The sequence below is a fragment of the Alligator mississippiensis genome, chromosome 1, assembly GCF_030867095.1.
Source record: "Alligator mississippiensis isolate rAllMis1 chromosome 1, rAllMis1, whole genome shotgun sequence".
In the NCBI taxonomy this organism is placed as follows: domain Eukaryota; kingdom Metazoa; phylum Chordata; order Crocodylia; family Alligatoridae; genus Alligator; species Alligator mississippiensis.
This window is the reverse complement of record NC_081824.1, coordinates 7759535-7785067: the sequence shown is the minus strand read 5'-3', so window position 1 is coordinate 7785067 and position 25533 is coordinate 7759535. Positions and strand designations below refer to the sequence as shown.

The 25533-nt window shown below is 47.5% G+C and overlaps 1 protein-coding gene across 2 annotated transcripts in view; it reads right to left on the bottom strand.

Annotated features, from left to right (window-relative positions):
* Window positions 1-25203, bottom strand: part of MTMR9 (myotubularin related protein 9) — a 38114-nt gene extending 12911 nt beyond the window's left edge. The window contains exons 1-6 of one of the 2 annotated variants that reach the window (XM_006266746.4): window positions 24792-25203; window positions 19768-19876; window positions 14545-14670; window positions 6623-6796; window positions 2973-3190; window positions 1252-1413 (exon numbers count right to left, since the gene is read on the bottom strand). In XM_006266746.4, coding sequence (XP_006266808.3) covers window positions 1252-1413; window positions 2973-3190; window positions 6623-6796; window positions 14545-14670; window positions 19768-19876; window positions 24792-24976 — 974 coding nt within the window. In that variant the 5' untranslated portion in view covers window positions 24977-25203. Of the gene's footprint in view, window positions 1-1251; window positions 1414-2972; window positions 3191-6622; window positions 6797-14544; window positions 14671-19767; window positions 19877-21167; window positions 23889-24791 lie in introns of those variants that run through there. The other variant, XM_014610231.3, reaches the window with a different exon arrangement.
* Window positions 25204-25533: the final 330 nt, after the last annotated feature.

The following is a 25533-nucleotide window of genomic DNA, read 5'->3' as shown; positions in this document are numbered from 1 at the left end:
CCCAAATGCCCTCCCTCCCAGGATGTGTGCAGTGGTGGCAGCCACCCCCTCCCCATGCCTCCCGGATGAGCCACTCGCAGCTTCATCCCGTGCCAGCCCTGGCTGTGTGGCACCTGCCCCAGCCCCACTCTCTCCTTCACAGCGGGGGATCTCAATCTGCCCATGCCCATTCCCTCAAAACAGACTTACCAGCTGGTCCCGGCTGCTTTCCACTCTGCCAGGCTGTGGTCCTGGCTATGTGCATGCTGCGTTGTGGCTGCACACATGCGCGGGGCATCTATCAGCCACATCAGCCCAAAAAAAGCTGATTGTCAATAGTGTCAATTTTTCTTACATCAGTGCTGATCCGATATGGGACTGATGCATCAGTGCACCTCTGCACAATACATCTTCCACCACCCTTGCTGTGGAGACCATACAATGAAAACGCCCCTGTCCATTCCACAGTAACCACTAGCTTCTCAAACGGGCTTCCCGCACATCTGCCCGAGAGCTCCTTTAGTGGCTGTTAAGAACATAAATGGCTCCATCGCATTCACAAACTGAAAGTCCTACAATGATGTTTCTCCATAACAAACTCAGAAGACAGCAACCACCCTCCAAAGACATAAAATTATGCCAGTGTCAGACTTGCTAGGTGCTTACTTTTTATTTTCACAGGGGGAGGGGCCTAAAATGATGGACATGTGGAAAGTTTGAGGCATTTTAGAGCCCTCTTCCAAGGGGTGGGAAGAGCCCTCAGGCCCCCACGTACTTAGCTCCTATGGACAGAGATGTACTAAGCCACAGGACAGATTCGAAAAGAAGCAAGAAAAGCCCTGCTGTTCTAGACACTTCAACTTAGACTGGGCGCTGGAGGCAAGCTCAGTAGAAAGGCAAGTCCTCAGTCTGCAGAGGTTCAAGCCTAGCCATGTAGCAGCATGCTGTCACACCGGTGGTAGTACCCTACCATTTCTCTGAGATGAAACAAGTAATGAAGCTGGACGAAACACTACAAGTACAGACCAAATCTTGACTAGGTGACCCATATAAGTCATGATAATTTGCCCAGGCTTGTACTAGTAAGAGTGAGATCTGGCCTACTGGGGAAGTACTCCTTAAGAGTGATGATAAAATGGTTTCTTGTGCCAATAGAAACATGCAAGTAGGACAGCAGTGAATCACTACAGCTGCCTCAAAGGAATAAGGGCATTTAACAAGCAGCAATGCAGCCAGTGACTGAGGATCACCAGGCTTTGAGACATCGTTTACCTGTCAATGCACTGAGCAGCCAGACAAGCTGCAGTCAGTATCTCCTTGATGTGAGTCAGCCAGTTGGAGGCCTCCAGTTTGCTGAGCCAGCGATCCATGTTGTGCGACTGGTCATTACAAGCTTCCACAAGTTTAATGAGACTTTCCTGCAGGATGTTATATCTTTGGAAAGAGCAAAGGTTGTCAGTCTTTAAAACAATATTATTGTAACTACTTGCATGCCTCCTGCTTGCTCTCAAATGTGCAAGATGGCCAATTAAATGCAGATACTAAACACTAACGATGAAGTGCTCAACATGATGGCAGATCTGCTGTGACAGAGAACTCCTAGTCAAGGCATGATGTGTGAACAGGAATGCCTAAACTGGATCCAGTCCTCTTAAAAATGGGATTTTCCACCCTGAAACACGCCTGTTAAAACAGCACTTCCTGTGCGTGGTCTTTAATATCCATTGACTTGACCGACTCAAGTTTTTACTACAGGTAACACAACAGAATCAATACAGCTAAAGAAGAGCTACACTGTTGTCTGTCATGTGCATCAACAGGGGTCCTAACCAAGCTTCAAAAGCAGCATCTTTTTTTACTGATGCTGTATAAGTCACAAAAGGACCTAGCTTGACTTTCAAACTCTCAGAAGAGTTTGCAGTAATAGCAGTAAAAAAAATATGGATGAGGTGATCTGGAAATGGTGGAAATAAGTGCAAAACCCCACATGCTTTTTAACAGAGTCACTTCTCAAGTTAGAGCAGGGTTAATGCTTGTATGAAGATAAATCTCATTAAAATGCATTAATTATACTTTGCAAATAAGAGCTGTAAGACCCTGAAAATGAAAGCTTTAGGAAGCCACAGGATTCAGCATGCTTGGGGCTAAATGGAAGTCATTTCCGTGCCACTCTTCCCTGCTGTGATGTTAAGGCACTTTTGCAGAGAGGGTTACTGACACGCCACACTTAAATATCACATGGCCTAACATTTAGCAAGAGCATCTGTGTGTCTGGTGGGGTGAGCAGAGGTGGGAAACGGTGTGGTGAAGAAAAGGCATGTTCCAAACAACTAGAGCAAATAAACTTTAAAGACTTTTAATTTTGCTTAGAGAGGAGCACAGAGTGTGAGAATATACCAGAGCTTGAATCAGTGTAGATTTTTTACGTGCTAAGTTAATCAGAAGAGCTGCAAGGACATGATTTCAATGCACAGCAAATTGATCCATTCAGTCAATTCTACACTGGGACAAAGGGGACTGCTTCAGTGTAGCTACTCTAATGGGACTTTGTTAGTACAAAATGCCAGAAGGAAGATTCCCAAGGGAAATTCCCAACCCCTCTGCACTGTGCAGGAGAGAGTGGGCTGTGGCCACAGAAAGCAGAGCTCTCCGAGTACACAGCAGCAGGGAGATGTACTGAAGCTGCTGTAAGTAGTTCCTGCACCAGCTGCCATTCTTAGACCCTGACCTACCATTCATGCACTCCTGACACACGAGGCATGCTGAAGAAGGAACAGGGGCTTATACAGAAATTCATTTAGAACTGAAGGCTGCTAGTGTTACTTACAGCAGCTGATTAATCCGTGATGTTGCAAGCCAGGTAAGCTTCAACACATGTAGACACACCATGCTTGTGTACTAAAGGATCTGCGTTGCTAGTAACACTAGTCCAAGAACCGAGGCAGCCTGAGCATAGCCGTGTGGTTTCCTGACACCGGTCTTATTTCACTCACCTCTCAATGGATTTGTGAATTCGCCTCCACTGGGGGTAGTGCACTTCCTGTTCAAAGCCACCTCCTTTGGCTCTGGCCTGCTGAGCCACGTTCAGTGAACGGGTATCGATGATGTACCCACGCTTCCCTGCCCGCAGAGTGGCATTAATAAGTTTTTCATCTTCCTTACACCGGCGCCCATTCGTGCCCGTGAGAGGCTGGCTACTCCGCATCATCACCTAGGACAGAAATGGGAGAACTGCATGTGGGGAAGGGGGACAGCCATCTAGTTCACCAGTGGAGAATCGCTCTAGTCCACTACTGCTTTGCTCAGCTAATTCTACATATTCCTAATAATGAGGATGCTGTTTTCCTTTATAATTTACATCATGGCAATGAAGCTACCTACTTCCCCTGAACTTCAAATGGATACGCCTCAAAACTGCACCACGCACCATGCTCTTATACTACGTTTCCATGAATCTGGATCAGCCAAGCTCAGATGTCCCCTCTCCAGTGCATTTCCCGCTTCCACCTCCTCTTCCAGCATTTGCCTTTAAATTCCACCCCATAATCTGGAGGCACAAGGGACAAATATACTGATCCAAAGAGCACGGCATCTGGAAAAAGCCTTCCCATTGCTCTAGCCATCTTTCAACTATAGCTGAAAATACTGCTTTTCTCCCTTGCCTATGATTAGAAGTTCTGATTCCTGTCCTTCCTGCTACTGCCCTTTTGCCTCACCATTAGGTTAAATTATTTCTAGTTTTTTTCTAAAGCCAACCTGGAGGTTACTTTATAACAAACATCCTCATATTAGGCCTTCCTCTCGCCTCTTCTTTATTCACAAATCTCCATCTTTGCATCCTCTAGCTCCAAATCCCTGCTTAATCTGAATCAGTGGTTAAATCTATACCCAATGCTACCTTTAAAACATTTTAGTTCACTGTGTGTTATAAACTCATGCATCACTTTCTTCAGTGATTAGACTAATAAATCACAGCTCCCTCCTTGTGTTGACTTAAGGCCTTCATTGAAGATAGGAGTTTACAGATCACAAACCTATTACATGTAGCTAGTCTAAGCAATACATGAAAGAGGCAGCTGTGTGTGCCCATGAGAGCATCCAATGTCACTAGATTTGGGCAAGGTTTAGCCAAATGTGATGGAAGACATAACAGTCAGAAGTTCAAGGACTCTGCCTTGAATGTTAATACGCTTCTATTTTTTTTTCAAGCATGTATATGCCAAGGATTAACAGCAATCTCTAATCCATTTTCAAGCAGACAAGAACATGGATGCACCAAACAGAAGTGAACAGTGTGAGCTACTTATTGCCACCCTTGAGATTGCTGATGGATTTCACATGTGGGCAAAGTGCTACATCAGACCAAGCTATCAGTTCATCTGATCCAACACATGGCTCCAGCAGTGCTCATAAAGGATGCTTCAGCAGTGGATACAGGGAAACATTCAATGAGGGCTCACGTGACACACTGCCTACAGGAAACTTTCCTTAACAACAGGCAGTTAGTGGATGGTTCAGTTGCCAACATCCAGTAGATTTTGACAGCTTAAACATGGAAAAGTGCACGTGAGGGAGAGGATTTAGGATTTGGGACAAGCTTGTGGCAGAGACCACTCTGCTCCTTCAGAGAACAGGTACAACAGAAGCAGTGTTCTGCAAGTGCCCCAGTCGTGACCGAGATGGACCACGTCCAAAGGATAAAGCAGTGCCTGCAGCCAGCAAGCAAAATCCAATTAATCACTTCTCAGTTGCCAGCCTACAGTGTAGGCTTCCTTTGCCAGTACCCAGAGCTTCACCTAGCCTCCCCTGGTTTAAACAAATGACTACCTAAATGGCAAATGCAAGGCATTATACCTTGAGAAGAATAAAAAATACAAAGTGGATGGCAGCCCGATGGAAAAGGATCTGGGAGTCTTGATGGATCACAGACTTGAGATGAATCTGCAGTGTGATATACCAGCACAAAGTAACTGTGCTTTGGGGACACATTAATACAAAGATGTCAAATTTATCCAGATGAGGGGCACCGGGCCAGCTTGAGAGTCAGTCTGGGACCATGCATCAGAGCCAGCACATGTGGCCAGTCCAGCCTCATGTCACATGCAGCATACTCTGGCCCCACACCAGGGCTTGTGCTGGATGGGGTGTGCGGGCTGGACCCAGAGCCCTGGGTGCTACACAAGGGACAGAGGGTCCAGAATACAGGCTGCATGTAGCACCCAGAACACAGTACAGTGCTGCATATAGCACACACCCTGACCAACCCCCTGGGCTGCATGCAACATGCGTGGCCCAGGGTCCAGGCCACACCTAAGTCTGGTTCCACATCCGGCACACAGGGTCAGTCTAAGCCCGTTGGGTTGGATCCAGCCTGTGGACCTCATGTTTAATACCCCTGCATTAACAGAAGTAGACATGGGAGGTGATAGTGCCTCTCTGCTTAGCAATGCTCAGGCCTCATCTAGAGTGATGCGCACAGTTTCGGTCTCAACATTTTAAAAAGGACGTGGAGAAGTTAGAGAGGGTCCAGAGGCAGATAACAAAAGTGATAAAGGGCTTGGAAGGCAAGTCACACGAGGAGAGAATGAAGGAGCTAGGCATGTTCAGCTTGTGGAAAAGGTGCTGAAGAAGGGACATGACAGCAGTCTTCAAATATCTGAAGGGCTGCCATAAAGGAGGAAAATGACTTCTCTCTTGCTGCAGAGGATGCAGACCAATGGCTTGAAGTTGCTGCGAAGTAGGATTAGACTGGATAACACTTAAGACAGTGAAGCAGTGGCACAGACTGCTCAGGGCAGGGGGAATCTCCATCGCTAGAGGTGTTCAGGAAGAGGTTGGAAAAGCATTCGTCAATGATGATGTAGGAGTAATTATGCCTATGGTCTACTATGGCTATTTCTCACGCTTCTGATCTTTGCTGGCTGCCACATGAGGCCAGGAAGGATTTTTTGTCCCTTCCTGCTGCTACATACATTGGGGGAGGGAAGAATGAGGAGATAGGGGGATTTTTCACTGGGTGTTGGCTGCAGACAAAGCTGGGGATTTTGACTGGGGCGTGCCAATGCTTCTGCTGGGAGATTCCCGACTAGAGGGTCTTGCCCCCCTGCTCAGGTTCAGACTGATCACCATGTTTGGGATCAGGAAGGAATTTTACCCCATGGTGAAATTCATAGGGACTTTGGGGGGCTGTGTCTTCCCCTAGTGGGGGTGCGTGGCCCTCTTCTATGGATCTCAAGCATTTAACAACTCTGACAGCAGCAAGACACTGACCTCCTTTGCCCCCCTCCAACTTTACCTGTGGCAAGTTAGGGTGCTATGTCTTTTGGTCGTGTCAGGGCTGACTGTCTAATTTTGCTAAGAGGTTAGACAATGGATTTGTACAGGATGGTTTCAATAGGAATGCTCCTGCCTCACGCAGGGGGCTGGATTAGATGAGGTCTGAAGGTCCCTTCCAAAAACACTTTTCTATGATTTCAATGGTGATTTCAAAATAAGGTGGAAGATTATGGCAAGCTAACACCTTAACAGTTGTATTAAAATCCTATAGCACAGGCTCTTTTTCATCAAACAGGGAAGAAGGAGTCTGAACAGATCTTTACACTTCTGCCTAATCCAACCTGCAAACCCCTCTAGTTTCACTTACCATCCCGTTCTTCTTATGGTAATAGCTGAGGACTGGGAAGCGACCACCATGACGAAATGTTGCGATTTTCCGAAGGGCTTCGTCATCGATGGATTTTGGGACGGTGACGATGGGCGGGTAAGAGGGGCAGACAGAGAACTCCTTATTGACGTAGCTCAGTCGCCAGTCACTAGTCTGTGAAGACAGGCAACAACAGTTTGCTGAGAACAAAACGCTGTAGATCCTGAAGGAAAGGTCAGCAAATGGGAAATTCTAGATTCAAGTTCAAATTATCCAACATATTCTGTATGTTTCCAGAGGGAAAACACTTCTTCAATCCACCCAAAGGGGAACCGTCTGGGGCAGAAACTTATTCCTCAGTGTTAGACAGGTTTACACGAAAGGAGCTGGTTAGACTTCTGCGTATGCCAGTAACACAAAGAACAGGATCAACTCTTGTCCCCATCTCAGAGCACTAAAGACAAGACCAGCGATCCAAGATCCACCTAATGCTGGAAGACTGAAACGTACCAATGTTAATGCAGTTGCTTAGCATTTCTAGTGCTGCTCTCATGTTCAGCAGTAACCTATGTGCCTCGATCAACCCATAAGCCAGCATAATGATGCACACAGCATTTACCAGAACCCTTCCCATACCTGGGCACTCTCGGTGTCTCAATCCCATGTCTCCTGGAAGCCAGTATACGTGAAAGAACCTGCTGAGCGCTGAGACCCAAATGAGCTGGCCCAGGAGGAGCGAGGCATCACTTTATGAGTTCTCAACAGAACTGGCCATGCCAAAACTACTGGAGAGGAATGATCAGACACAACAGCTGACAGATTTCCATAAATCGAGTATTAAATACAATTCACGGCCTACAGCACTCGCTCACTGGGGTCCATACTGGAGGTGAGCTAGAATTCAAACTGCAGCCATACAAAAGCCCAAGACAGGCCTGCTGGCTAGGACCCTTGACCAGTTTGATGACTGCTTTTGGACCAAGGTTACATTCAGTGCCTGATGAATCAGTTCTTACTGGAGGCTAGGACAAGGAGAACTCTCTGATGAGGTAGTTCTTGTTTTTCCATCTCTAAATAACAGATCCCCTTCTCCTCACCCTGAGAAGGAAGTGAAAATAAAAAATAGTTCTACAAAAGCCAGAAACCTCGAGCTATTATTGCTCTGTGGGTTGTACATTTGGGGGTGGGAATTCCATGGCTGGGCTCTATGTAAAGTTTAGCAAGGCTGCGAGAGAAACTGCAAAAAGTCCCCCCGAGCAAGAAGCTATTTTCACTGTGGTGGAACTAGAGAAGGTACATCGTTATCCAAACCAGACTAAGACCAAAAGACTGACTGAATGCAGACACAAGCCCTGATGGATGAACGAAAGCTCACATAAACTGGCCTAGCAGTTGCCTGGACTAGAACAACAGTGTCTAGCCTTCATTCAAAAGCAGCAGCCTGGCACATATGCAAAAGGCTCCAGGCAAGAAGCAGCTCCTGAAGTGGAAAGCCCCTGCAGTTGCCTGGGCCTCCTTAGCTGCTGCTCCTGCTTTGCTGTGCACAGTGTGTGCTTTAGTCTTGGTGTGAAGCAGTCAAGGTCCTTCTAACTTAAAATGTAGCTCCTATTTCTAACAACAGGGTATGTTACTCGATAGAGCAGTGGTTCTCAAACTTCTCAGAGTCAGGGCCTTATCCAGGGCACGAGTAAAGCACTAGAACAGGTTATCTAGAGGTGGTGGAGTCTCCATCCTGGGTGGTTTTTAAGATCCGGCTAGACAAAGCCTTGGCTGGGATGATATAGGTGGGGCTGGCCCTGCTTTGAGCAGGGGGTTGGACTAGATGTGACCTCCTGACATCCCTTCCCACCCTCATTTTCTATGATTCTATTTCTGAAAGGGGCAGCACCCCCAGTTGAGAACCACGATTGTTGCTGCCTCAGTTTACCCAAGTACTTCTCAGCCAGGTGTTGCTGCTTCCAGGTAAAACTGCCCCATATGCCTGCTACACAGCCAGCCCAGGGATGGCTGTCGCACATGCACATGTTCTTCCCTGCATTATGGCTCTCTGATAACCCTAATGCAGGACAGGAGAGCTGGTTCAGGCTGTATCCCTTTCCTGATGCAGTCCTGCTCCTCCATACCTCCTGGAAACAGGGGCGAGGGTAAGACTGTCCTGCATGCCTCTGGTTTCAGGAGGAAGGTGGGGAGGGCCAGACTAGGAAGGGCTACAGCTTGAGCCAGCTCTGCTGTTCTGCTTTAGGGTTACCAGGGAGCCCTAATGCAGCAAGAGTACATGTATGCTGTAGCCCAGCACACAGGGCAGTTATATCTGGCTGCTGCCGTGGTAGCAGCACCTGTGTTGTGGCATCCATGATGGAGGGAGTCCACCCCAGCTGAGAACCACTGTGATAGGGCCTAAAAACGTGCGTCTTCCCAAGAAAGGTGAGCTGTGCTAGAATGTCAACGCATTACCAGAAAATCTGGGCACAGCTATTGCATTGCTTGTATCTGACAACTGAACACGCTGCCAGCACCTTTCAGCGCGCTGCCTAGATGGACATCTACTGGTGCTGCCACGTCTTTAGTCATTCTTTTCAGGCAAGGGTGTACAGTTGGCATGACCCGATAGCTCCAGATAAGCCCAGGCGCGGGTGAAGTAAAATGATCAAGACGTAGTAGGCTACATCAGCTGTTTCCTTGTAAAGGCAGAGATGTTCAGTAGAATTTGATTTTTTGTTTTAGCAGCCCATTTTGTTTTCAAATGTCCCCAGCAACGGTATTTCCCCAGCATCCCCATGGGAGGTCGTGCCACACCACAACAGATCTCGCTGCCAGGATGTATGTGCAAAGTTTGAGTTCAACTCACCAGTATGTGGCAGGGAGCCACCCATATCTCACTACCCCAAGCAGATGGCTCTCCTGGGATGAAGCTGGATACACAACCCGTTGGCTGGGATAACTTACACCAGTATATAGTTACTTCTGACTTCCCAAGGGGGAACTTTACCTTGGAGTGGAATGACCTTACAGTGGTGTAAGGCTGTATACTCTACATGCTCACTCCACATTTAGACTGGATATAGGTAGGTTACAGCAAGCATTAATGTGCTGATCCCCCCACACCCATGGCAAATAAATCAGTTACATCTCCAGTGAGAAAGTTCAAATGCACTTTTCAGGGCACAGGCTGCCAGGAAATGACTGGTGTAAAAAGGAGAAGAAACAGATTGCCTTGATTTATCTCCACCCCTGCCTTCCTGCTCCTCACTGTATGCAACATGAGGCAGATGGTATTGTCATACCCATCGAGTTATAATATGTCATGGCACTGAAAGGAAGAAGACTGAAGCAATTAGTATCATTTGTCTTCTGGAGCTCACCTAACACTGGGAGAGATCCAGTAAACTACTTCAGTGTCAAAGGATGGCAAACAGCAGTGCCACTGTCTTTTGCTCTCTGGTTTTTTTTTTTTAGGGATGTAACATACACCAAAGCAGCAGCAATCGATCATTACTAGCTGTCAGCGCGTGTAAGCCAAGGTTAAACAATGTGCAGCAGCAGACTCGGTTTGAGAAACGAGGCAAGTATAGAAAGGGTCTGCGTGAAGTCTTATTAAGATCTTCCAGGCCAGTATGTTAATGAAACGATAAAACTGGATGGAATTCAGAGAGGACACTAAATTGCCATTGCTAGTTCCTACTCTCCTGAAACAGAAAGAATGCAATTTGCAAAGAGAGCAGAAAATAAAAGTGAGATTCAACTTGAGAAATGTGAATGCAGAGACCTGGCTGAAACTTATAAACAATTTCAAAGCTGCTTTTTTAAATATAGTTTTCATTTTCTACAGAAAAAAATGGAGACAGAGAACTGATGTTCAAGAGGATACTGGAAAACCAACCAGCCACAATTTCCAATTCATAAAAACAGCCATTTTTGAGAGAAGACCTTTTTGGGGGGGGGGGGGGGGGGGGAGAAGACAAAAAAACCCAGCTCTGACCTGTGCTAAGAAATGCACAGTTAAACCACTCAGGCAACCCTAACTCCGCTGCGCAGTGACAAATGTGAAAGGGAGAATAAAAATAATCCACTATGTCAGAAGATCAATGTCATCTCATCTGGGACTACAAAAAGCATTAATCAGAATCACACTGTTATTGCACATCATCGGTATAGGGTCTTAACTGCGCATTTCTTACCTTAATACATCTGGATTTCTTTTCAAACTAATCTTTTCTCTGAGCTGCCTAAATCGCTAACGCTTGGTGACAGCGGCCTTGTACATTTTGAAGACTTTTGAGAAAAACAACTGCATCTTGCAGGATTTTTTGTTGTTGTTGCTGTAGTCTGGAAATACTGTTTCGAATATAAACCCTAAAAGAATATGCGATTTTTTGTATGGAGATTGTAGTTATACTCAGTAGCCCAGCTAGGTACAAAGTAGTTAAACGTCATACAGACTATTTTTTTTTTTTGGAACAGGCAAGAATATCTTTTTTTGGACCAACTGCATGGTTGGGAGACACTGGTTGGGATAAAGTTTTTTTTAATTTTAATACAAATCATCCCTTTAGCATCTGACAGAGGTAGGGTGTCGCCTATGAAACCCTGCAGCTTTCCGAACAAGTTAGTCTTTAAGGCGCCTTCCTGTCTTGCCTTCTGCCTTAGCAAACATAGGATAGGAATTATTTATTTACTTCTAAAGTATTTATAAATATTTAATAAATTATTTAGACATGCTGTTCATTTCTCCATACACAGAAGATGGTTAATGTTTGCTTATAGAGTTCTTACGTGCATCCCATGCTATATGGGCATGTCTGTCTCGGTACCGTTTTCATCCTGTGTTACAAATAATAATAATACGATGCTCAAGGATGAGTTCTATTCCTTTCCCAGAGCGCTCGAATGAAGACATCGAACCTGTGTTTCCATTGACTTCGTTCCATAATTGAGCTGCTGTAACTGCTGATGTGATAGATTTATCACAATAGCCTCGCATGGCAGAGATTCATGACAAGAATGCCGCTGCCAGGCCTTGTAGATGATCCCTACTGAGCAGGGATCATTAGTGAACACAGTAAATGCTATCAGCAGATGACAGCAGACCAACACTTGTATACTGCCTCCAACTTCTCTAAAGCAAATGAAATCATTTGCCTTAACAGGTCCTTCTATAACATCCAAAGGGATTAAAAAGCAAGAATGTGTAGCAATGTGGCACCACTGCGCAATGTTCAAAAGCCTTGAGCTAAACTGTTGAAATGTGATTGCTTCAAATGTACTATCAAATTATACCACCAGTGCCAAACGAGACATTCTGTCAATCGGTTTTACAGGTGGAAAGTTGGGCACAGAACGGGCACTCTGGGAACTCGACAAAACCCAAGTGACAAATAAAAAAGGCAAAGTGCACCGGCGTGCGTTTTGTTTCACCTCGGCACTGCCCAGCTCAAAGGATCCCATGCAGAATTGGGCCGAGGGTAAAATTAGTGCAATACCAAGACCTGTGATGTGGGTGAATTCGAGGTGCTGGTAAACAGTCGGATATTAAGGAAATGAGGGACGCAGGCAAAACAATTCTAGTCTGACTACTTAAATATGAAGGAAGCATACTCCTATTTGATCTAAAACTCATTCAAGCCTCAAAATTGTTAAAGCAGCCATTAACTTGCTCCCTCCTGTTTAAATAATGAAATCAAATGAGCAGGAAATATCCAAGCAACAGTAATTTAACTGCTATTCTAGGAAAGTATATCTATGCTGTTTAAATGAGCCTTGAACTGCCATTCCTATAAAAGAAATGGAGTCTAGAGGTTTGTAATAAAAGCCTGGGATCAACTGACATCTCTTAAATGTTCCCATTGCCATGGATCAATATTTCCAAATGAAGCCTAGCACTATAAGTCAGTCAGTTCTGTAAAACTAAGCTTTCCAGATGTTAGATGCCCAGAAAGCCAAAAGATAAGTTATCTGAACACTTTTTATCTGAGCACTAGTCTTCTTTTTGTATTTGAAGGGAAATACAAAATGAAACATGCTGGAAGCAGAAGGGCTCTTTAGAGGTGAAGACAATAGTAGGAGGTCTTTGGTTTTATCACTCGTTTAGTCTCTGATATCTAAAGGGAACGACTGCTGTTGAAATTTCACTCTCCACATCTATTGAAGTGGAATCTTTTTCTGATCTCACTCCTCCAGGCTTTTGCAAGGCACCCACTACCTCCACCTACACTGCAGTGTGCTCTCACATACCCCTTTTCTCAGACAACACAGCACTTTCACAACTCGCCATGTGATTCCTATCAAAGTGCCTCAAAATCTCTTCTGCTAAGCTAAAGAGATGTCTACGGCTTTGACCTCAAACAGAAAAGTACTCTTGTTACATGCGTTGTATCACTGAATTTAGATCAAAATAGGAATACTGGTCCTACATAAAGAGGATGCTTGCTATGGCTTTAGGCAGAAGATGAAGCAAAGGCAGTGAGATCACTATAATCCTAGAACAAAGGAAGAAAGGCCTTCCATTTCCAAACAAATTTAATTTTCTAAACGATCGTATCAACTAGCCCCGGCAAACAGCAAAGAGGTTAGTTATTAGCCCATATACGGGAAACAGCAAATGTTTCAGACATTAGACTCAACTACAGCTTAAAGAAATCAATGCTATTTTTTGTTCTGATGATGTACTAATGGATGTGGTATATGGAGTCTGAAGCAACGTGGTGGCTGTGCATACATATTGTAGCTCTGAAGGGTGGAATATTCTGGGCTGGCAGCCATTCAGCTGTACCTGCATTGACACTGGTGAGAGCTGTAGTGTAGACAAAGCTCCTGTTGCTGGATCCTTTACTGCTTCATGGATTAAACTTGCTGAACGATCTAATCAACATGGTGGTAAAAACAGATCTGCCCATGAAAGCCTTCTCTACACAACAGATACTGGGAACACTAGAAAAGAGATGCTTGAGAGGGGACACAAAATACTAAGTGGTGAAGAGAGAGTCCATAGGGATTTATTACTTACTGTCTTTCACAGTACAAGAACTGGGGGTCACAAAATGAAGCTAGTAGGTAGTAAGTGTAAAACTAACAAAAGGAAGTTCTTTTTTCACACAGCGTGGAATTAAAGCGTGGAACTCATTGCCACTGGATGTTGTGGAAGCGGACAGTTTATCCAGATTCAAAAAGGGACTGATTCATTCTTGGAGGAAAGGTGAATCAGCAGTTATTGAGCCTGGGAGTTAGGGATACAGCCTCTGAATGAGAACCTCCTGGGCCTGAAATACTGGAGGCTGTAAGTGGAAGAGGAGCAGGACGATGAGCCCTGGTCATACCTTGCTCACCTCTCCCTTTCAGCATCCACTCTTTGCCACTGCGTGACACAGGATACTGGGCAAGATGGACTTACGATCTGTCCCAGGAAATAGCCGTTCTTATGTACTTATGAATACTGGTGTACTGATCTAGCAGAATAAACGTAGGAACAGGATTCCACCTCCCACATAAATGAGGCTTCAGAAAGTTTAGAACTGTATCCAGCCATTTATCTCTAATTTCCAAACAGCAGCTGGAGAGAAAGGCTCTTTTCAGAGATATAATTCAAAACACTGTCCCCACACCCCCACTGCCCACAAAGTAAAACTCAAGTTTAAAACACAACCAGCCAGACTTCTTTATACATCATAAGAAAAGGAACATAGTCCTGTCTCCACCCACCTTCACAGGTTACCTTTACATACGTCTCAAGAATCCCCTTGTGTGTGATAAAGAATAAAGGCCAAGAAGCCAACCACAACTTCCTACAAGCTACTTTTAGCCTATGAACACTAGGTCTGAGCATTTATTTAATACACTCCTACGTTCAATCCACATGCACTGCAGCTTTCCACTCTGTGACTCTACAAGGGCTGGATGCCAACAAAAATCCTCAATATCCAACTTACCACTGAACTGAGCAACTCAAACTCTCGCTCAGGCAGGAAGGAGTGCCAGCCATCCTCCACAACTTCAAACATGGGGCGGTAAAAGAAAGGATACATCAGTGTGACTGAATCCAGCGTGGACAAGGCCTGTGAAAAAAAAAGATGAAATGCTCTATTTGCTCATTTCAGGAGATATTTTATGTCCAACGCATCTGTAAGAGGTTCCCCTTTTGGCAGCGTTGACAACAATTCTAGCCGTTGTTCCTGCTCCCAGTGTGGAGCCGCTATCCCATTGCTACCTATGTATTTTATCCTGTAACTATTAAAGGCAAAATAGAGAACCATCACTGGGAGCAGAAGCAGGGGCCAGAACAGTGGACATCTTCCCTTCCAATGTAGCATCCACTTCACTGAGCCACACTTTCTCTAGCTTGCTCTGCTTCTGGCTCCAAGTATTTTCCATGTTTAGTTACCATGCGGTCTAGTTATAACAAAAGGGGGGTCGTGACAATGGCTAACCCGTGGCCTGGTGGCGAGGATGCTTTTCTGCGAAGTGGGAGATATAAGTACAAATCCACTCTGGGAGACGGGCTTTAGAAGTTCGGTCTCCCCGGCACTGGGCCACTGGCCTAAAACAGAGGTTGGTAATATTTTAGTGTGGAGGAGACGGGGTCTGCATGTGTGAGCAACCTCAAGCCAGCCCGTGCTGCCACCACAATTGCTGCTCCCCCCTGCAATGCTGCTGCCGTGGCTTCTCTCTACCAAGTGGGTGAAGTCATCCATTGCCAAAGCTCCCTGAAGGCGGCCCATAGAAAAAGTGGCATCCTGTGGTCTCCATAGCCAAGACCCATACTAAAAAGGTGGGAAGGCACCCCTCCATTTTTCATGACTTATATGGAGTTAAGTGCCTTTCCAGGAAGGAGAAGGATATCCAAAAATCCCTGTAAATAACCTGAAATGCCACTGATGCAGCTAAAATTAGTAGCTTAACTGCTACTCACCCATGTAAAGGTAGAGTCAATTTGGGCCTACACGGATACTTGGCCCACACGGATATTTTGTGGGTTGTCAACCTGTAGTTGCTCCCACAGGTACCAATATTTGCCCAATACCAACCTGGGCTGAAACTAGCAACCCTGGCATGAAGTGCTTCAGGTTGTATTACCCATCATCTGCAGTCACTTGCCAAACTGCCTCAATTCTCATTTTGCTGGTGCTGATTGTATTATGTTGCCACGTAAAAAAAAAAACACCCTTTTTTTTGAGACTTCGCAATTTTAACACAAAAAAAGCAAATGCTTTTCGTTTGATGCAGCCCTGCTGAGATAGCCCCGCTTGGAAGAAGATGACAACACATAGCTAGAGTATAAACTAAGTTTCTATATAATTACCCTTAAAAACACACTAGATGGGAAGTTAATTGCTGTAATTTAAGTGTGGTATAATTTGACAACATTGTAATTTAACTAACACAATGGTGCACACAGAAGCAGATGAAATGCTCCAAGAGACATCTTCAGAACGCCCACGGTTGCTTTCTGTAGGTGCGTCTAGGTGATGCAACTCCTAGGGACTACATTTGCATAACACTACGGTGTAAGTGAGGAAACAAGAGGCTCATTAAGCAGCACCAGCAAAATAATATTCACCCATGTATACAAAACTACAGCTTTGTACGGCCAAATAGAAGTTCGCTATGTTTTGATGTTTAGACAAGCAAGATGAGACTGATCAGCTCCGCTTTGTTCTTATTCTCCAGCACAGTTCTGGCGTGCTCGACTTCTCCCTAATCAAGCAACTTGCCACAGTGTTTGAAAAGTTGAACTACTGTATTTACTCGTAGAATCTAAGAAAATGGAGGGTGGGAAGGGACCTCAGGAGGTCACATCTAGTCCAACCCCCTGCTCAAAGCAGGACCCGCCCCAACTACATCATCCCAGCCAGGACTTTGTCCACCCAGGTCTTGAAAACCTCCAAAGATGGAGATTCCACCACCTTTCTGGGTAGCCTGTTCCAGTGCTTTACTACCCTCCTAGTGAGAAAATTCTTCCCAATATCTAACCTCAGCTTCCTGTGCTGCCACTTGAGATCACTGCTCTTTGCTCTGTCATCTGCCATCACTGAAAACAGTCTAGCTCAGGGGTGGCCAAAATATGGGCCAGATCTGGCCTGTGAAGGGACTCTGGCCAACTTGCGGCCGGTCCATCAGTCTTGCCCCAGGCAGCAGTGGTGACTCCTTCCGGCTGCTGCCACCGCTGTCCCCATCCCCATACTGGCAGGGACCTGCACACAAAGCCCCAACCCCAGTCCACCCCACGCCAGACTTGCCCACCCATGCTAATCAATGGCACCTGCTGAGCAGAAGCTGCTGAGCCCAGGCCGCCCTGCAGCTCATCTGCACTGCCCTGCTAGGTGACCCAGTGACAGCGGCAGAGGAGCTGCAGGGCAGCTTGGGCACAGGTTCTGGGCAGCTGCAGCAAGAAAGGCCCAGCAGCGGTGAGGAGGAGGGGCTGCTTTTCCCTGGCACCAAGCAGAAGCTTCTGCCTGGCCGCCGCTATTGCTCAGTGTGGGTAGGCGGTCCAGAGCAGATGCGGGGGGGGGGACCAGGGTTGGGGCTGTGCGTGCAGGTTCTGGCTGGTCTGCTCCAGCTGGGGTGAATCCGGAGCGGGCATGGGGCAGGCAAGGGGACAGAGCTGAGGCTGCGCACTGTTGGCAGTGGCGGGGAGGAGCTGCAGGGTGCATGAGCTCTGGGCTATTGTAGGGGAGGAGAGAGAAGGGCTGCTGACCGACACACAGTAGCCCCCAGAACTGCCTGTGTGGCCCAGGGGCCCAAATAATTGCCTGCCCCTGATCTAGCTCCATCCTCTTTAGAACCACTCTACAGGTAGTTGAAGACTACTATTAAATCCCCCTTAGCCTTCTCTTCTCCACTAAATAAGCCCAGTTTCCTCAACCTATGCTCATAATAAGTCATGTCCCCTAACCCCTGAACCATTTCCATTGCCCTCTGGTGGACTCTCTCCAATTTGTACACATCCTTTCTGTAGGGGGTGGCCCAAAACTGGACACAGGACTCCAGATGTGGCCTCACCAGTGCTGAATAGGGGGGAAGAATCACTTCCCTTGATCTGCTGGTAACGCTTTTACCAATGCAGCCCAGTATGCCATTAACTTTCTTGGTAACAAGGGCATGCTGCTGCCACAGATTATCGATCACTGTAACCCCCAGGTCCTTTGCTGCAGAGCTGCTGCCCAGGCAGTCAGCCCCCAGCTGGTACTGGCACAAGGGATTATTCTGTCCTAAGTGCAGGACCCTGCACTTGTCCTTGTTGAACCTCATGAGATTCCTTTTGGCCCAATCCTCCAACCTGTCGAGGTCTCTCCAAATCCTAGTCCTACCCTCCAGCGTATCTACTACTCCCCACAACTTGGTGTCATCTGCAAACTTGCTGAGGGTGCGCTCTATGCCATCTTCCACATCATTGATGAAGATATTGAAAAAAAACCAGCCCCAGGACCAACCCTGGGGCACTCCACTTGATACTGGCTGACAACTAGACATCAAGCCATTGATTACTACCCTCTGAGCCCAACCATCCAGCTAGTTTTCTATCCACTTTACAGTCTATTCATCCAACCCGTACTTCCTTACCATGTAGGAAAAAATCCCCTGCCTTACAGATGAGCACAAAATAGGGGCAGGGGGAAGAGGATGGGGCTGGGGATGGAACCACAGCTGCTACTTGCCCCTCCCCCCACACTACCTCCACACACCCCTCCGCCCCCGCAACCCCCAGCTCCCCCCACACCCTGCTGCCTCTCCCTCTCTCTCCACTCCTCACCTTCACCCTTTGCCAGCAGGCTCCATTCCTGCTGCAGCCTGGGGTACAGAGCATGGCTCCAGCCCTCCCCATAGTAGTGGCACGCAGCTGGCACTGCTGGTCCAGTCTGGCCCCATAGGAGCAGTGGCAAGGAACCAGCACTGCTGCTATAGGGCCAGGCTGGAAGAACAGTGCCAGCTCTGTGCTGCTCCTATGGTACCAGGCTAAAGCCATGCTCTGTGCCCCAGGCTGCAGCAGGGACAGAGCCTGCCTGTGTGGAAGGTAAGAGGGGGGTGGGCAAGAAGGGGCAGGCAGGGGGTGGGGAGGACACAATCTCAGACTTCAAGTGACAGAAGCAGCAGAGGGGAGGAGGTGAGAACAGGGGAAGCAGAGGCAGGCACAATGGGGGGTAAATGTGTGGAGGGGGTCAGGGAGCAGGGGCAAACTGACTGCTTCTCTGCCTGCCCCACCTCCACACTGCCACCCACTGCCTGCCCCATCTTGTGCACCCCTACTGCCTCTCCCACTGCCTGTCCCCCTACTGCCCACCCCATTGCTGCCCCCCTCATCACCTCTCCCCCACCACCTGCAGTAACAGTGAGGGACAAATTTAAGAAGATCCTGCAAAACTTAAGATTCCATACATGGAAAATTACAATAAATGTATACATTTTCTGTGCATAGAATCTAATTATGGGGGGTTGTCTTACTTTCAGGGCCATCTTGTATTGGAATAAATACAGTAATTTTGATAGCCACATAAAAAAAAAGGGGGGGGGTGTTCAAGCAACCTTTCATTGATCCAAACCAAATGCTGGTTTCACAATTTTCATTTGCCTCCTGAAACAGGTGGAAACAATGTAAGTGGCAACATGGCTCTGCTAAGTTCCCACTACATCAGGGGCAGGGGGAGTCAACTGCATGATTGGTTACAGCTGATGTGAGGGATTCTCACTCATTCAGTGTTTTAAACACTCAATAGGTGCAGGATCCTGCCTAGAGAATTATAACACCAAGATTTTGTCCGTCCCCCCCATTTTGCTGTAAGGCCATGCTCTTTTAGTCCACTCTTTCATCTCTTTGAACAGCTATTTGAAAGATGCTCCGAATATTAAGCACTACAGCAACAGGGAAGGAATCCTGCTTGATCTGCACAGCAAAGAGCAACCCCCAAAGACACTTCCACGGACCCAGAGGAACAGATTTCCAGCTTCTGCTTCCTCTGTGCAACAATGAAGTTAGCTCCTATACATGGGGACTTTTTAGCATCATTAACTTTCCCTGAGCCTGATGAAGGACATGTAAGCCCGAAAGCTTGCAGAAAAAAATATTTTTTTTGCAATTTCTCAGCTGGTCTAATAAAAGGGATCGCTCTGAACCAAGAGATCTAGATGTTTGCACCCTAAACATTAAAAGTTCTTACCTCAATAGAGCTAGCAATATTCAAACATTCCTCCATTCCAGGTATATCCAGCTGAATAATTCGCAGATCTTTGCACTTGATGATGATGGTACCCAGTGATCCCACAAACCTGCAATGAGAAATACAGCGTGTTGGGATATGGAGATAGGAAGATGGGTTTCCAAGATACATTGTCTGTAAACAGGTTCCCAGCAGCACTCACATGCAAAATAAAAATCCAACAAGTATGCAAGGGGCAAGGATTTTGGGGGGCAATGTCATTTATTGGACCAACTGTGTGGTTGGGATAGACTTAGACAAGCTTTCATAGGTAGCACATTCTTCTTCAAGTCCAATAAAGAATAATCACCCACAGCGATCCTTGCCTCATTTGCTGGACCATTGCAGCACAACATCACTCCAGCACAATTCAGCAAGTAGTACTCTCTCTGCCATACTTTATTTGTTTAAAATGGGCTATTCAATTTTTTTTTTGATAAGATTATGTTCCTTTGCGAGGTGAACACATTAGCATGGGAAGCTTTTCTCAGTGTGACTCTGCAAAAAGGAAAGCATGCATTTTACAGGGGCCGGGGAAGGGAAAACAAAATGACAAATTTGTCTTTTTGATTTATGCCAGGGCAGAGAGCACGAGGGACAGAGTGCATGTCTGTCAGGGCATTAAGGGGAGAGAGAAGGTTAAAAGTTGTTTTTTTTGCTTCTAATATTAGAAATAAATGGTGTATCAAGATTTCTTTCCCTGATGTGGCCAGAGGCCTTGGATCCATTAACTGAAAGAGAAGCTGCGTACAATCCTACAAAAGAAAAATCTTTTTTGCCAAGAGATTTGAGATAGAAGTAGGCAAGGAAAAAAAAAATAATATTTCAGCCCAGCTAACACTAGTGATCCCTTTCCATCTTTCATGTCCTTGATTCTTGCCAAGTCCACCACTATAAAGCCTCTGGGTCCTCAGATCATTCCAGCAAGTGCTCACACTAATGCAAGAAAAGCTCCAAGTAAGGTACCCGCTAAAAACTTTTGGCTTTTCATTATGCACAAGAAAGGAAAACACATTTTGAACAAAAAGTGAGTCTGGTACCTCCCTAGTAACTAATGTATGTAGAAATGCTGCTGGTAGAAAAATAAGACAACTAAACATGAAGCACAGAAATAAGCGGGGAAGTAAGGGAATGCAGACACACATTCTTACAGATGCTCGCAAAGGAGGCGGCAAAAGGAAGCAGAAAGTGGTTAGTAGTAGTAGTAGTAGTAGTAGTAGTAGTAGTAGTAGTAGTAGTAGTAGTAGTAGTAGTAGTAGTGAGAGACTGGGAATCACAACTCCAGGTTCTGCCCCTAGCACAACAGCAGCCCCATGTTCACTTGGACAAATCATGTCACTTCTGTGCCTCAGTTTCCTCACCTGTAAAATGAACTAACTTCAGGGAGAGATGATAAGACGCTCTATACGTGCTTCAAGACAAACGAGTCTTCACAGAAGGATCCTATGAAAGTATGAAATAAAACACAGAGGTAGGGCTTCGGCAGCTCCCTTTCATGTTTCCTAGCTGTGGCGCACTGTAGGGTGATTTTAGTTTTAGTGTTATGAAGGTGCTTGGGGCTGTGGTATGCATGAAGGGTTGGAGCCACAAAAGATCGGGGGTCAGACCTGATGATCTCTTTAGGTCCCTTCTGACCCTAAGCACTATGAAACTATGAAGATTTCAGGACTCCTGATAAGTACTTGCCTATGAATACCAGGGGCCTCAACAGCTTGACAGCCCCTTTCCATCTCCATCCCTGGGAGAAAGATTTTCAAAGCAGGCCACAATTTTTTGCCAGACATTCTTTCGTGCTTTATCTTCCTAGTGCAGACAGTTTGTTGATGACACAAAGCTAGGCTGGCAGAACAATACAGGATTGGTATGAAATGTCAGAGCAGAATAAGACATGCAGCCTGTTTAGTTGCATTTGCCTGGATAGAGCACAGCTGTGTGTGGGTTCGGTAACATTTATTTTTTGTCCAATACCATTACATTAAAGTTAAGCTCTAACCAAAGGAGGCAAAATTCAGCCGTTTGTTTTAGTATTACTTCAGTTATGACACCATTTCAGCTAAAAGTAAAGGGTTTTCTTTCTCCATGCTGTACTGATCTCGGTTTTGCTGAATCCGAAGCAAGAACTGCTAGCATCTTGATGGGTAATGGTTACTCACTTCCAACAAATACAATGCATCTGTATTGCCTCTTGCAATACTGTTTCACAATTTCCTGTACTAACAGTAAATCCTTATAGGAGCAAGGCTGTTTTTCCTCTAGGCATTTCCTTGCGCATACTGATGCTGCCACAGTCACTGAACACTGCTTCACTTTATAGCAAGGCCAACAAAACATGCCCTCAGAAAGCTGCTGAAAAGCTAACAAAAAAGTTCATTTCACTGCCCAAGCTATTCCCTCACCTTTACCAGGACGATACCCAATCTTTCACTTACCTATCAGAGAAAAAATCCCATCAGGCAAGTGGGAATGCAAATGTTGAGAGCCTGCCACAATGCCAGGTTGGTCTCAGGTTCATCGCAGTACACAGCAAAGGCTATTGCAAGACTACAGGATGGAAGAGGGAAGCCTGGCCCCAAGGGACCTTTCTCCACACTTGGGATTGCAATTATATTGGAAATCAATTTACACACATACCTCAAGCAGCTATAAACCACCCACTCAACTACCTACATGGCAAGTCCCTACTCTCATTCCAGGTACCAGTTACATAAAATATTCCAAGCTCACATTGGACCGGGAGTCTGTATTAGCTGCAACAAGGTTCAGAGACATCAATCAAAGACAGGAATCAAAACACAGCTGTAGCTAGATTGGATCAAGCAGTAGCAAGGACAAGACCAAACTGTTCTTAGGACTGATCGGAGCAGGATCTCTCCCAAGAGCACTGTTTCAAGGCTTGCAATCACGCCACTGTCTTTTCTGCACTTTGAACAAAAAGTCCCTCTCCACAAAGGCAGAAGGCTCAAGTATGGTTTTTAAGAAACACTAAAGAGAAGTCTGGACCACAGGAAATTTTTACTCGTGCTTGGTAGTCTCCCAATGTTGTGTCCACTGGAGGGAAGCTGGTGCTTTTACCTACTGCCAGTTAACAGCCGGCCAGGAAAATCTTTGTAGAAAAAGCAGATTCACATGCTCAAATAAAGCAAAAGGGGGAACAAAGGGTGTCAAAAGAATCAATGGCAAAAAAAACAGATGAGGGTGAAGTAGAAAGCAATAAGGAAAGAGCTCCCTGGAAGTGGAAGAGGGCAAAAGGGATGCAGGATGAGGATAGGAATGGCAAGAAGGCACGTCTTCAAATGGGTGAAGGAAGATGAGCTAATGGGGCAGTATTAAGTCTAGAGCGAAGGGCAGCAGCCAGTCCCTCAGCTTTGTTCTGCCATCACAAGAAAGAGAGATGTGGATGTAGCTCACAGAGAGCTGTGGATGTACAGCCGTGATTCCCAATCAGGCTGCCACAGCACCCTGGGGTGCCTCGAGATCCTTCCAAGGGTGCCACAGGAGGCCACGCAGCATTAGCACTGTTAGGTGTACAAACACAGTTCACAAGATAAACCCAGACATTTCCCATAGAAATCCATAGCTGCGGTCTTCCCGAGTTCTTTGCAACAGAAAGACGGCTCTGTTATTTTTCTATAGGCTAAAAGAAGAGTGAAAAGTAAGAACTGGCATTTTCTGAACGGGCCTCCAGTTCCCTTCGAAGGCTGGAGTCTAAAAAGATTGAGAACCACAGATGAGGAGACGAAGCAGCCTAGCAGAAAGCACCGAGCCAGAGCTCCGAAGGATACAAGGTATTTCTAGCTCAAGCTACTGGTTTCACTGGGTGATCCTGGGCAGACTGCATCACCTGTGCCTCAGTTTCCAGAGCAGTGAACCAGGGATAAGGACCCCGAACGCCTTTGCAAGTGTATTAGGATAAGCAGATGAAAGGCACAGCTTAAGAGGGCGTGCTCCTTCCAGCCAAGCACTCTGCAGGTGCTGGGCATCAGGATACCCCGCACGGCAGATGAGCCTCGCCTCCACCTCGCGGACAAGCAAGTCACAGCCCCGAGAGGATAAATCATTTGGTGAACGTCACCAGTAAGAATCCATGCACCCACATACTCTGCCCTCCCTTGCCCTCCCCCCAACCTTGGAGCCGACCCCCAGCTTCCCAGCATGCAACTCCCAACCACCCCCCAATCTTGGAGCTGACCTCTGACTTCCCATCATGCAACTCCCAACCACCCTCACCCCCATCTTGGAGCCGACCCCCAGCTTCCCATCATGCAACTCCCAACCACCCCTCACCCCCATCTTGGAGCTGACCCCCAGCTTCCCATCATGCAACTCCCACTTCCAACGTCCCATCACACAGCTCCCAACCCCCACCCTACCCCAATCTCCAAGTCAACCTCCAACTTCCCATCATGCAACTCCCAACCACCCCCACCACCATCTTGGAGCCGACCTCCAGCTTCCCATCATGCAACTCCCACTTCCAACCTCCCATCACTCAGCTCCCAACTCCCATCCCACCCCAATCTCGGGGACAACCTCCAGCTTCCCAGCATGCAACTCCCAACCACCTGCCAATCTTGGAGCCAACCTCCGACTTCCCATCATGTAACTCCCAACCACCCCTCACCCCCGTCTTGGAGCCAACCCCCAGCTTCCCATCATGCAACTCCCAACCACCCTCACCCCCATCTTGGAGCTGACCCCCAGCTTCCCATCATGCAACTCCCACCTCCGACTTCCCATCATGTAACTCCCAACCACCCTCACCCCCATCTTGGAGCTGACCCCCAGCTTCCCATCATGCAACTCCCACCTCCGACTTCCCATCACGCAGCTCCCAACCCCCACCCCAATCTCCGGGTCAACCTCTGACTTCCCATCAGGCAACTCCCAAGGACCCCCACCCCCATCTGGGAGCCGACCTCCAGCTTCCCAGCATGCCGCTCGCACCCCCCTCCCCGGGAGCGGAGTGGGGCAGAGGCGGCGCGTGCCTTTTCTCGATGGAGTCGATGTTGGAGTGCAGCAGCCACAGCTCCTCGGCGTTGTCGTGGCGCCGCGAGGACAGGATGAGGTGGTGGCCCGTCAGGCAGAGGGTGCCCTCCACGGCCGGGTGGAAGGGCCGGTGCAGCACCACGTTGTCGGCCCGCGGCGTCTTGATCAGCTCCGCAAACTCCATGGCCCCCGGGGGGTGGCTCCCCTGGCCCTGGGGGCACTGGTGGAGACCCCTGGGGGGGGTCACAATACCCCTGAGGGGGTCACAATCCACGGGGTGGGGGCGGGGCCCAGCACTGGGGGGTCACAATGCCCTGGGCTGAGGGGGGGGAGGGCCGGTCCGTCTCCAGGCGCTGCCGCCGGCTCCCAGCAACAGCCGGAAGCGGCCGGCACCTCCCCCGGATGTTGGGAGGCGGAGGGGGGGGCGGGGCACGTGACGCCGCACGACCAATCCTCGGCTGCCCCCGCCCCGCGCGGCGGAGTGAGGGCGGCGCCCGCCCTCCCGCGGCGTCAGCCCTCACCGGAAGTGGCGTTGCCGGAAGGGGCCGCGGAGCACGGGTTGGGAAGCGATCGGGCTCGGCGGGGGCCGAGGGGGAGGAGCCATGGGAGGGGGGAGGGGCGTAGACAGGAGGGGCCATGGAAGGGAGGAGCTTTGGGGCTGGTGGTCAATGGTCTCAGTGGTCTGAAGGGGTGGAGGGTAGGGCTCAGGCAGCCTCCATGCCCTTGCCGAGGTGTGTGGCA